The sequence below is a fragment of the Leptonychotes weddellii genome, chromosome 15 (assembly GCF_054177405.1).
Source record: "Leptonychotes weddellii isolate Sample4059 chromosome 15, ASM5417740v2, whole genome shotgun sequence".
Classification (NCBI taxonomy): Eukaryota; Metazoa; Chordata; class Mammalia; order Carnivora; family Phocidae; genus Leptonychotes; species Leptonychotes weddellii.
This window is the reverse complement of record NC_138383.1, coordinates 40,320,100-40,333,091: the sequence shown is the minus strand read 5'-3', so window position 1 is coordinate 40,333,091 and position 12,992 is coordinate 40,320,100. Positions and strand designations below refer to the sequence as shown.

General features: G+C 52.6%; 1 protein-coding gene across 1 annotated transcript in view; it reads left to right on the top strand.

The window, feature by feature from the left end:
- Positions 1-12,992, top strand: part of TRPV3 (transient receptor potential cation channel subfamily V member 3) — a 32,095-nt gene that overhangs the window by 11,028 nt on the left and 8,075 nt on the right. The window contains exons 6-12 of the mRNA XM_081805545.1: positions 1,362-1,502; positions 3,254-3,534; positions 5,592-5,768; positions 6,702-6,860; positions 7,525-7,626; positions 9,365-9,438; positions 11,364-11,529. Of these exons, the coding sequence (XP_081661671.1) occupies positions 1,362-1,502; positions 3,254-3,534; positions 5,592-5,768; positions 6,702-6,860; positions 7,525-7,626; positions 9,365-9,438; positions 11,364-11,529 (1,100 nt within the window). The remainder of the gene's footprint in view (positions 1-1,361; positions 1,503-3,253; positions 3,535-5,591; positions 5,769-6,701; positions 6,861-7,524; positions 7,627-9,364; positions 9,439-11,363; positions 11,530-12,992) is intronic.

Here is a 12,992-nt window from a genome sequence, read left to right as displayed (position 1 = left end):
CTGTTTCCTTTGCTTTGCAAAAGCTTTTTATCTTGATGAAGTGCCAATAGTTCATTTTTGCCCTTGCTTCCCTTGCCTTTGGCGATGTTTCTAGGAAGAAGTTGCTGCGGCTGAGGTCGAAGAGGTTGCTGCCTGTGTTCTCCTTTAGGATTTTGATGGACTCCTGTCTCTTTCAACCATTTGGAGTCTATTTTTGTGTGTGGTGTAAGGAAATGGTCCAGTTTCATTCTTCTGCACGTAGCTACCCAATTTTCCCAACACCATTTGTTGAAGAGACTGTCTTTGTTCCATTGGACATTCTTTCCTGCTTTCACCAGGACTTTATTTTTGTGTATGGCATGGTGGCAGCTCTTCGGAAAATGTTGTTTCTGGTGGGACATTCTGAGATCCCCAGCCTTCCAGTTCCTTCCATCGGGAGAGTCCACAGGCTCCACCCACTGGGTTAATATCCCTCCAGCCCCTTCCTGCTGCTTCTCCCCTGTTCTGTTCCTCACTCATGGTGGCAGCATTCTCCCAGCTCCTAGGCTAGTAGTCATCCCTTCTCTCCCAACCCCCACAGACTGTTCTGAGGACTCTTCTTCTAAGGGTCTTTGGCCCTCATCATCTTTCTCCACTGGAGTGGCAGTTCCTCCCAAGTCTGGGCTTGTTCTAATGCGTCCTCCAATTTTGCATCCAGAGTGATCAGAAAATACACATGGACAAAACCCAAAACTCTGGTCCTGTCACTTGCCTGCTTCAATGCCTCGTGACTTCCCATAGCACTTAGGATAAAGTTCTAACCTCTTAACCTGGTTTATGAAGTCTTGAGCCAGCCCACCCAGCCTTGATTAACTTAAGGGGTCTCAGCTTAGGCGCCACTCTGGGAACCCTCACCTGTCCCCCTCCGGCTGTGTTAAGGGCCCCTGCTCTAGGTACCACAGCCCTTGACCTCCCAGTATCACAGCACTTAAATCCCAGCGAGACTCTGAGCTTCTCCAGGAGAAGGATCAGAACTACATCCTGTGCACCGCCGTGTCCCCAGCGCCTGGCACCAGAGAGCGGAGCCGGCCGGCAGCTAGTACTCCGCTGTGGTTCGGTGGGGAGTACGGAGGCCAGAGAGGGGGATGCCCCCAGGGCCCGGCCGTCGAGTGCCCCGCTCCCGTCCTCCCCTAGGGCACGGGCGCCGGGCACCCCCCTCCTGTCCTCTCCCCCCACCCAGGTCCCGGCAGTCGAGCGCCCCGCTCCCATCCTCCCCCAGGGCTCGGCCGCCAGGCGGCCCCTCCCATCCCCCATCCAGGGCCCGGCCGCCGAGCGCCCAGCTCCTGTCCCCCCACAGGGCCTGGCCGCTGAGCGCCCCCCTCTCGTCCCCACTTGGTCCGCAGGGCAGACGGCACTGAACATCGCCATCGAGCGGCGGCAGGGAGACGTCACCGCCCTGCTCATCGCTGCCGGTGCGGACGTCAACGCCCACGCCAGGGGCTTCTTCTTCAACCCCAAGTACCTGCACGAAGGCTTCTACTTCGGTGGGTGCTGTGCACGCCCGGCACGGGCTCCCCGACCACCCGCGCCCGAGTCCGCGCTGGCGGGCCGGCCTGGAGCCCCCACTGCGGGTTCCTGCCCGCCGGATGCGCGGACCCGTGGACCTGTCTGGGGCCCAGCGGGACAGAACCGGGACCCGGGAGGCCACGGGGCAGAGCCTTCGGAACGGGGGCAAGCAGGCGTCCACTGGAGCAGCCCTGGATAGGGAACAGAGACCTGGGAGAGGGAGCAAGGAAAAAGCCCAATCTTAGAGGCCAGGAGACAGGTTCTGGGAGGGGAAATGATTTGCCCGGTGTAGTAAGGAGCGCCCAACTCCGCCTCTGCCCCTGGGCCCAGGGCTTTCCAGGACTGCAAACTCGGAGCCAGAAGTAAGAGAGGCAAATTCCCTCGCTGACGAGTTAGGGAGTTCCAAAGCAATCGGGGTTAGGATACTCTGGGTGGAAAAAAGATTGTAATGCCTATTTTAGATACAGTGAAATTCACCCATTTCCACGGACAGTTCTGTTCAGCCCCACAAATGCATCCAGTTATGTGACCACCACCATGAGGACAGGGTATAAATAGTTCCTTCACACTAGAAACTTTCCCCACACAACTTTGTCCACCCCTTTCCTATACCAGCTCTTGGCTGACAACCACTGACCTGTTTTCTCTTCTGGGTGGTTTTTGTTTTTGTTTTTGTTTGTTTGTTTGTTTTTTATCAGTAGGACTAGATGGGTCTGAGCAGACATGAGGACAGGGTCTTGTCCAGTCCACTGTCCAACATCAGACCCTGTTGGGGCCAGTGTTGGGAAATGTCTGTCAGGGGGGATGAAGAGAGGGAACAAGAGGGAGATTGGAAGGGAAAGAGTAGGAGACCTGCTGTCCAGTCCTGGTTCCATCCCAGGCTTGTTGTGTGACCACATATGAGTCACCTGCCTTCCCTTTTCTTAACAAACATTTATTGATCACTTACTATATACACCAGGCACTGTTCTAGGTGTTTGAAATATATTAGTCAACAAAACAAAGATCTCTACCCTCATGGAACTTACATTCTAGACTGGAGGAAAACCATCAATAATAAACATAATAAATAAGAACACTATGTAATATGTTAGAAAATGGAAGTGCCATGGAAAAAAATAAAAAATAAGACAGGGAAAGGGGGTCGGGAGTTCCAGGCCAGGAAGGAGGTGGATTTCAATTTTAAATAGTGTGGTTAGGGTGACTCATTGAAAAGGTGATGTTTGAGCAAAGACTTGGAGGAGGTGCGGGGATGCGCAATGCAGATATGGAGAAATAGCACTACAAGCAGAGGGAACAGCCTGTGCAAAGGCCCTGAGGTAGGAAAAATGCCTGGTATGTTCTAGGAAAAGGAAGACCATTATGGCCAGAGAGGGAGTGAGTTGGGTAAGAGAGGAGATGGCATCCAAACATGCAGGGCCTTGTGGGCTGTTGTTGGAACCCGAGCTTTTATTCTGGGGGAGGTGAAGCTTATGTGTTACTAGGATCAGTCTGACTGCTGTGCTGAGGATAGTGATGGAGGGCCAGGGTGGTAGTAGGGAGACCAGTTAGGTAAGCAATGATCCAGCTTTAGTCTCCCTGCTCTCCCCATCCAAGGGGGAAGATGGGGAGAAGTACAGGGAAGCTCGGGGGTCAGTCCTGCTGGGGACACTGGCTTCAGTCCTAGGGCTTGGGGAACACTGGGGAGGTCTATGAGAGAACTGAGCTCCAGTGCTCCCCCCTGCCCCAGGCGAGACACCACTGGCCCTGGCGGCATGTACCAACCAGCCTGAGATTGTGCAGCTGCTGATGGAGAATGAGCAGACAGATATCACCTCGCAGGACTCACGGGGAAACAACATCCTACACGCGCTGGTGACGGTGGCTGAGGACTTCAAGACACAGAATGACTTTGTGAAGCGCATGTACGACATGATCCTGCTGAGGAGCGGAACCTGGGAGCTGGAGACCATGCACAACAACGACGGTCTCACGCCGCTGCAGCTGGCCGCCAAGATGGGCAAGGCCGAGGTGGGGCCTCAGGGGTGGGAAGCAGGGCAGGGGGGCTCTCTGCCAGCTCTTGGGCCTTTCTGGGGACCCCACAGATTACACCTTGGCCGGGGAAAGGTCAGCCTTCCGTCTGGAAGTGCGTTTGTGGCCTGGGGTGGGTTTGTTCTGAGTGACCGCACAGAGATGCGGCACGTGGGAACCCCCTCTGGACTTCAGTCCCTAACACTCCATGTGTCTCTGCCCTGCTCTGGAGCTCCCATCTGGGGTCGGAGTGGGGGACCTTGAAGGCCATGGTGACACAGTACCTCACGGGCTTCGTGGCTGAGGCTTCCCGTGTGGTGAGGCACCCAGGCGGAGGCTGCGTCTGACCCTCTCATGAAGACAGGAGTCCCAGAATGGCTGCTCTGGCTCCAGAGCCAATGGGCTGCCTGCATCTGGAGAGACCACTGTCTGTCGTGCTGAAACGCTGAGCCACGTCCTCAGCAGAGAGTATGGCTGCTGGTGGCCCTTTGCAGCCTGTGTGGAGTGGCTGAGGAGCTCAGGGCTTAACCTTGGTGAAGACTTGGGCTGGGGTGGGCTCCCACTTCTGTTGGTGCCTGGAGTCACAACTTGGTCTAAGATCAAGGTCAGGACTCAGGTGGGCCCGAGGGCAAGGCTCAGAGAAGCTTGCTCTTCAGCCTCCATGTGTCCAAGCCCTGGGAGGGGACTGAGGCTCCTGGGAGGCTGTGGAGGACTGGCTGGGTGCAGTCACAGCTGTGCGGCTGACAGGGGAGGCGGGTGCCTCAAGGGCCTTGGGTCCAGTCCCAGTGGTCAGGGCTGGGGCCCACAAAGGACCTTTTCATTCTCTTGTGGGGGAAGGAAGGGTTGGAGATTGGCTTTGACAGAGGAGGAATTGTGTGCCTTCCCACCATCCCCACCGTCTCCTACCCGCCCCCGGGAACAGTTTGTGGGGGGCTTTGAGGAGAGTCAGATTAGGAGGGTTGTGAGGGGAGCTTCCCGCAAGCCACTGTGGCATGTGTTCTGCCTGCGTGGACCATGGCCCCATGACCCTTTGATTTTCTAGAGGATGATGTGCTCCCCCATGGCCAGTCTTGGGGAGGGGACTCCCCCATTCCTGGCCCTTTCTCTTCTTCATTCAGTGTTGTTTGGAAAATCTTTCTGGATGCTGCCCAGGTTGACCACTGTGCTGGGAGTGGAGGGTGCAGAGATGCTTACGACACAGACCCTGTTCCTTGGGGCTCTTTGAGGCTGGGGCTCAGGACGGGGAGACTGGTCCTGTGTCTGGAGTTTCTCTGCCTGGACTGTGAGGACAAGGCTCCCATATGAGATGAGATGGGAACCCCACTGGGTTGTGTGAGATCAGGGCTCTGACACTGTTCTCCCCACCAGGACCCTCTTCCTGGGCCTTGGGTTGGTGCCCCAGGAAGCCCTGGCCCCAGTTTTGGAAAGCGGTGAGCTGGAGAGTGGTTGCTCTCCACCTCGCCTGCGCTTCGGCACCGCCCACGGAGCTTTACAAAATACAGATGTCTGGGTCCCACCTGCAGAGATTTGGACAGAATTCGTCGGTGGTGTGGGATTGTCGAGTGTTCTCAGTGACTCTGCCGTGCAGCAGAGTTTGAGGATCACCTGGAGAGTGCGTTTCTCAGGCCTCTCTGCTAGGCTGGCATCTTGTATCACCCTGTCTGGCCCACAGTGAATCTCAACTGGAATGGTCTTGACCGAGGGTGGGATAGGAAAGCTGGGAAAACTTCTAGTTTCTTCTCCCATCCGGGCCAAACAGAAATTATTTCTCAAAATTGTCAGTTCCCAGATGCTTCACTGAGTGGGGTCCCCAACTGGTACAAGGATTTATGAACTGATTGTGCAGCTTTCTGCATCCTGCAAAGGGCCTCCACACCTTTTGTCCCTTGTATTCTCAGTCCCTGGTGAATTGGGCAGAGCCCCGAGGTTCACACCCATTCTGCAGATGAAGCCCAGCCCAGGGGTCACGATGGCAGGGGCAGAGGTGGAACTCGATCTGTCCAGGTGGAAGCATCTTCCCAGCCCAGTTGTACAGCTGTTCCTCTTTCTGTCCCCAGATCTTGAAGTATATCCTCAGTCGTGAGATCAAGGAGAAGCCCCTCCGGAGCCTGTCCAGGAAGTTCACCGATTGGGCATACGGGCCTGTGTCGTCATCACTCTACGACCTCACCGACGTGGACACTATGACAGACAACTCGGTGCTGGAAATCATTGTCTACAACACCAACATTGATGTGGGTCTCTCGGGAGGGCTGGAGAAGGGCGGGGGATGAGGGGCGGGGCCTCAGGCTGCACTGGGAAGACCCATGCCACTAGCTGGACGTGTCTGTAGTCCCCCAACTCCTTTGCCTCCGTGGGCAGAGTCAACAGAAAGGGCAGGGCTAGGGCAGGCACCGTGTTTACCTGCTCCCAGCTGACCTTGCGCTATAAACCTCTGTGGTGGGTGTCTCCTGGCCCCAGAGTCCTGGGCAGTGTGAGAGTGGGGATGGGATGATTGCTGTTGATCTTCTCCATCTTGTTTCTCCCTCTCTTCCCTAATGGTTCTATAATCTCCCCTTCCCCTCAGAGAAGGCACAGCTGGAGCAATCAGGGAGGCCTTCCTGGAGGAGGCGGGGGGTGGGGGTGGGGAAGATCAGTGAAGCTGGAGGGGAAGAGAGAGCATCAGCAGTGAGAGGTTTTCAGCTTTTAGGGGGGGAGTGAGGCAGCAGATTGGAACTTCCTCCACATGTTACCAAGAGTCATGTTTACCACAGCCTGCCTTGTCTGGGGTCTCCCTGAAGCCTCACGGCAGCCTGGTTGATAGGGCAGTTTGGTTGATATTAGTTTTGTGGATGAGGAAACTGAGGCCCTGGGAGTGTCAGGGGTTTCCCTAAGGTTACACAGTGAAGGGGCCAAGTTGGGGCCAGTCACGGCCCTTCCCCCTTGCAGCCCTTGCTCCCCACTGAGCAGCAGGTCCTCCCACTGGAAGCCCAGCTCCTGTGGGGTTTGGCTGCTGCCTGGGGGCACTGGGAAGGAGCCTCAGGAGCCAGAAATTACCTTCCCAACATTTCCAGCCACACCGGTCCATGGGACAGAATGACTGGCCCCTTCTGCCATGGGTGGGGCGGACTCAGAGCTCCCTTTGGAATGAGGGCCCTTTAAAAATGGTGGTGGTGTTCTACGCCCAGAACCGGCATGAGATGCTGACCCTGGAGCCCCTGCACACACTGCTGCATATGAAGTGGAAGAAGTTTGCCAAGTACATGTTCTTCTTGTCCTTCTGCTTTTATTTCTTCTACAACATCATCCTGACTCTGGTCTCCTACTACCGCCCCCGGGAAGAGGAGGTATGTGGGCCCCCGGAGGGAGGCAGGTGGGGTGGTCAGAGCTCCAGGAGCTTGGAGCAGTCCCATGTGCAGGTGAGGAAACTGAGGCCTAGAATGTCTTGGTCAAGACATTCGCATGGCGTTCCCCGGCAGTCATCCTTCACAGCTTCTAGGGAATTGGATATGTCTCTAGTGCTTAGCTATTGTGGGGAGATCTGGAAGGTTGGGAGACGCAGGCCCTGCCCAGGCTCCACCTAAGTCTAAAGAGCTAATTGGGGTGTTTCTGCTGTGAGGGCCACAGGAAATGGGCGGGGAGGTCCTCCCACTCTGGGCCTCAAGTTTCCCATTCATTACACAGGGCACAGAGTTTCAGCTTTGAGTGTCCTGTAAGTGTCTGGGTATGAATGGGTTCTGGAATGAACAAATGCCATGAGGTGTGAGGGGTTGTTAGCATGGACTGGACTGTGTCCCTCACTATAGAGTTCTGGGTGCCACTGTGGGTGGGGACAGGGGCAGGAAGCTGCCATTCTTTCTCTCACATTGTACAGAGCCTGAGCTTTGTGCTGGCCTCTGGCTCAAGCAGAGGCTTTGGCATGTGTTTGTGCATCCTACCCCCAGAGCTGCCATTACCCCTGCCTTCCTCACTCCCCATCTTGCACCCATCCTTTCCTTCCCTTCTTCCCAGGCCCTCCCACACCCGTTGGCCTTGACGCACAGGATGGGGTGGCTGCAACTGTTAGGAAGGATGTTCGTGCTCATCTGGGCCCTGTGCATCTCTGTGAAGGAGGTGAGTGGGCCACTAGGCCCTCTGGACTTGCCTGCGGGGGGCAGGCAGGGGGGCAGCAGGCCTGGCTTTGATCCGCCCTGCTCTGCCTTACCACGGGGAGGCACTTCCTTTCTAAGCTTTCCATTTCTTAGTTACAAAAGGAGAGTAAATAAATCAGTAGGCCTGTCCCGCCTACTTAATCTATCTGCCCCTCCATCCCTCTGTCTGTCTGTCAGCCATTTATATGCCCTCCCAGCCACTCAGTGACACATCTTCCTGTCCCTCCATCCACACATTCAGTCACTTCTCTCATTGACCCAGCCATTCATCTGGGTTTATCAATCAATCCCTTATCGACCCATCCATCAACCAATGAATCACCTTTTTATGTGGAGCCCTGGGAGAGGTGAGAGGGAGGGAGGGAGTTTGTCCTCTTTAAACTCGCAGCCTTGCAGGGGGTTTCAGACAGGCACAAACACCTGGACTCTAAAAGAGACTATGGAAAGGGCCCTGTGTGGGGTTCAGACCAGTGCTCAGAGGAAGAGAGATGACTCCTATATGGGGACAAGAGGGGGGGAAAGCTTGGAAGCAGAAATGACATTTAGTCTGTGAGGGTGGGATTTGGCACGAGGACATTCGAGAGGAGGTCATGACAGGGTGGGCAGGGGGAACAGCTTAAAAAAAGGCTCAGAGGCAGGAGAGCTAAGCCATATCATTTTTTGTCTTTTTTTTAATTAAAATTTTAATTTTAATTCCAATATAGTTAACATACAACGTTATATTCGTTTTAGGTATACAGTATAGTGATTCAGCAGTTCTATACATGACTCAGTGCTCATCACAACAAGTGTGCTCCTTAATCCCCTTCACCTATTTCCCCGATCCCTGCACCCGCCTCCCCTCTGTAACCATCAGTTGTTCTCCATAGTTAAGTGCCTGTTTCTTGCTTTGACTCTGTTTTTTCTCTTTGCTCATTTGTTTTGTTTCTTAAATTCCACATGTAAGTGAAATCATATGGTATTTGTCTCTCTCTGACTGACTTATTTCACTTAGCATAATACTCTCCAACTTAACCCATGTCGTTGAAAATGCCAAGATTTTATTCTTTTTTATGGCTGAGTAGTATTCCATTGTATATATATCCCATCTTCCTTATCCATTCATCTATCAAGGGACACTGGGGCTGCTTCCCTATCTTGGCTATTGTAGATAATGCTGCAGTAAACATAGGGGTGCATGTATCTCTTTGATTTAGTGTTTTTGTATTGTTTGGGTAAATACCCAGTAGTGCAGTTACTGGATCGTAGGGTAATTCTGTTTTTAACTTTCTGAGGAAGCTCCATACTGTTTTCCAGAGTGGCTGCACCAGTTTGCATTCCCACCAACAGTGCACGAGGATTCCTTTTTCGCCACATCCTCACCAACACCTGTCGTTTCTTGTTTTTGGCTTTAGAAGTGAGGCTGTATTTGGGGAATGGCAGGGGATGGTGTGACTGTGCTGTTTTGAGGGTCCAGGTGAGGATGAGGGGGAGAGTGAGCGAGGTGAGAAGATTTGGGGGTGCAGCCACTTCTACCCTGGATTGCCTCTACTCCCAGGCTCAGGTCTCCTTCCACATCCCTCACCTGGGCTCTGGCTTGGCCTTCCCACCCTCCCCTCCCCCCCGCACTGAGTCTCAGACCTGAGGAAACACCACCTTCCTCAGATCTTCCGGTGAGAGGCATGAAGAGGGTGCAGGTTTTCTTTCCTTTTTGGCCTCAGGGCATCGCGATCTTCCTGCTGAGACCCTCGGATCTGCAGTCCATTCTCTCTGATGCCTGGTTTCACTTTGTCTTGTAAGTAGGTCTGTCCCATTTGGTCCCCACTGCACAGGCAGGGCCGAAGTCCTGTATGGCGGCTGCTGTGTCCTCTGGAACAAGCATCCTCCCATGTCACCATGTCCCAGCTGTCCTGCCATAGTCTCATGGCCAGGGACCTCCTCTCTCCCTTCTAGTAAGAGAAGCCCATGGATGCCTATGGAGAGGACCAGAGGACCCCAGCACAGTGCCCACCGTCAGGTTGCGGTGATGACTGTCTCCACCCTGTCACAGAGCCCTGCGTGGTGGGTGTGGCCGAGAAGGCAGGACGAGGCTTAGTAGTGCTGTCTACTTCTCTAGGAAGGGGTAGTCCGGGCCCGTTCCTCCTAGTTGTGTGGGGTCTAGAGGTTGCCATCTTGGACTCTGGCGGAGCAGGGCTGGAGAGCACTAGGAAATCATCGAGTCTCATCCGCAGGCATGAAACCCGAAGCCCAGAGCCGGGAAATGAGTGACTCACAGTCCGGCAGAGCGTCAGCGGTGTCAAAGCCAGCCCCAGCCTCCCAGTCATCTTCACCCTATGTTAGGGCACGGTTGCCTACCCCGGAGCCCTGGCCAGAAAGCCCGGCTCAGCAGCCTCTCTGAATGAGGTCATGGGCAGCTGACATCAGAGGCTTATGTGACGCCTGTCCCTAAATGAACAGAGGTTGATTCAGCATTGCTGCCACGTGAATGGAACAGGACTTGCGGTGTGGAATGAAGGAGGTTGGGCTCCAGAGCTCTGTCGATCCCACCAAAGTCCCTCTTCGGAGCATTTGGGAAGCTGGGTCTATAGGACCTGAAATCTTGGCCCAATGTTTCCAAATACCTTGGTGTTTTATTAAGTATGTACCTGCCTTCTAGAGGCATGAACGGAATTCTTCATCCCTGTGGGCAAGTGGGGTGCCCAGATACTGTAGTGAGTAGATGAACCCCATGATATCAGCCACCTGGGAGTCTCCGCCTTTGAGAAAATATGGTAATTCCAGAGACGAATTCATTTATCCGGCTGCTGGCTTTCGTGCAGACAAAAGGCACTGGTGCATTGTCCTGCTTTTCTGCTTCTTCAGTGTTTTGTTAATGGTGAGGAAGGTGAACACACGCTTCCTCACTTCAGTCCAAAAAATGCACCGATCACCCAAATATTTGCTTTTCACTGCACAAGAAAAGCAAGCTTGCCTGTGTCCTCACTTTAACGAGTTAGATATTTCATAATCACGGAGACTGTGTGATGTTACAAGCAATAGAGCTTTTTGTCTAGAGGTCTGCATCACTGATGGTGTAGTAGCGCTGTTTCGGAGTAGATTTTGAGCCTGGGTGTTTGTTATACGTGGTACTTTAAAAATTTTAATGGTGGTAGAATCTATATAACATAAAAGTTGCCATCTTAACCACTTTAAGTGTACAGTTCAATAGTGTTAGGTACATTCATATTGTTATGCAACCAATCTGTTTAAGCTATCTATCATTTGGCATATACTATAGTTGTTAAAAAGATTTTAAAAAGTCGGTTGTGGGGACTTTTGTTATGACTCGCTTTTAAGTACAGGCATTGTTAGCTTTTGTCATTTTTGTTGAAAAAACAATCATTTACTTATCTGCCTTAGTCTACACCAGTGGTTCCCTGACCTATGTGGAGATATGGGCTTCTGAACCCGAATCTCCTTGAGTCCTAGGGATCTGTATTTTTAAGAAGTCCCCACCAGCTGCTGCCAGCCCACTGCTGGCTCTGACTCACGTCTGATGACGCCGTCTGCAAGGCTGGATGTCAGACATTGTTGAGAGGGTCTGGGGCAGCCTCACCTGTCTCTTCAGCATGACCCATCAGGGTGCCGCTTCGGGGCTTGAAGGGAGGCTGGGGTTTGAGGATCTACCCTGACGCTGAGGAGAAGTAAGTAAGGCCCTTGTCTCCTGTGTCTCCTGAACAGTTTTGTCCAAGCTGTGCTTGTGATACTGTCTGTCTTCTTGTACTTGTTTGCCTACAAAGAGTACCTCGCCTGCCTTGTGCTGGCCATGGCCCTGGGCTGGGCAAACATGCTCTACTACACGCGGGGATTCCAGTCCATGGGCATGTACAGCGTCATGATCCAGAAGGTGCGTTGGAGGCTTGGGAGCATCACAGACATGCAGGCTCAGCCCTGGGGGAGCCCTCAGGGAATGTCCATTTTTCAGAGGGAGAAACAGGTCTGGACAGCAAAAGGGGCTTGTCCCTCGGGCAAGCCTCTGCTCTTTCTACCAGACACCACCGTCTCCCTTTGCTTCTGGCCAGGCTTTAAGTGTCCAGGCCTTAAAACAGCTGGGATTGTTGGGCACTGGGAAGGAATGGTCTCACCCCCAGGCAGTGGTGTGCTGGTAAATATTTAACAACCAGCTCTCTGGGGGAAAATGCACGGACACACGCACAGACACACGGATACTACATTTACGATACATTTTTACCATAGAAAGGATGAGTAATACGTAATTTACAAATAATGAACTATATAATGCTCTTTGTTGTAAATTCCACATAGCTAGTTGAGTCTGGCAGAATGATTTGTTGATTTTTCTTGAATTCCTATATCTGTTGCCAATCTGTGGGTGCAAGTGACAGAGAGTGTTGTTGCAACATCGATATCGGTTGATGTTTTCTTTAAGGAGTAAGATGGAAGTGAAACAGTGCCGCCTTATGGGAGAACTTCCCTTGCTTGTCAGCGATGTGAGCCACTTATTTGCTGACTTGGATAATAGTTTTACAAAATTTGGAAGACTCTTTCATTAATGTTACTGTGTTATTCACAACACCTCGGCTACAGATAGGACACATACTAAAGTTGAATCTGCCTTAACATTGTCTCCATCGCTGTCTTAAATCTAGATCTAGACAATCAGCAAAATAATGAGTCTGTGATTTGTCCCATTTACCAATTTCCATGGTGTAAATCCTACCACGGCTGATTTCCAGCTACTGGTGTGACGGAGTTGAACACAGAGTCAGGAAGAGACGTGGTAACTCATGGTACAGTATGTGTACCACGTGGCTGCCAGCGATGAAATAACCTTAATAGCATACGTAATTGTAAAATGAGCGATGAGCTTTGAATATTTATTATCTTTGCTTTTAATATAATGTACTTAATTATAAGTTTATGTGATTTAGTTTTTAATAATGGTTCTGTTTAACAGCCACCTTACAAAATTCATGAAAACGTAACCGTCAGCTCTTAGGAGCGGCGTCAGCAGCCTCCAGCACACCACTGCCCCCAGGGAGTGTGAGGATTTCCGACGTGAGACACTATGAGGAAAGGGGCTCACGTACAGGGTGGATCATCAGGAACAGAGACAGGCTGTGTGCCAGGAGGGAGGCGAGCAGGAACGGAAGGGAAGGCTGCTTGGAGGAGATGGGGCCCAGAGCTGAGCTTTGGAGCATCAGAAGGATTTGCTAGGGGAAGGGAGAATGGTCTGAGGGAAGGCATGGTTGGGGCTGGGGCTGGGTGAGGGTGGGAAGCAGTAAGGAGATCAGGGTCTAGCGAACATGTGCTCAAATCTTACCCTTGAATCATGTTTCTCCCTTTATA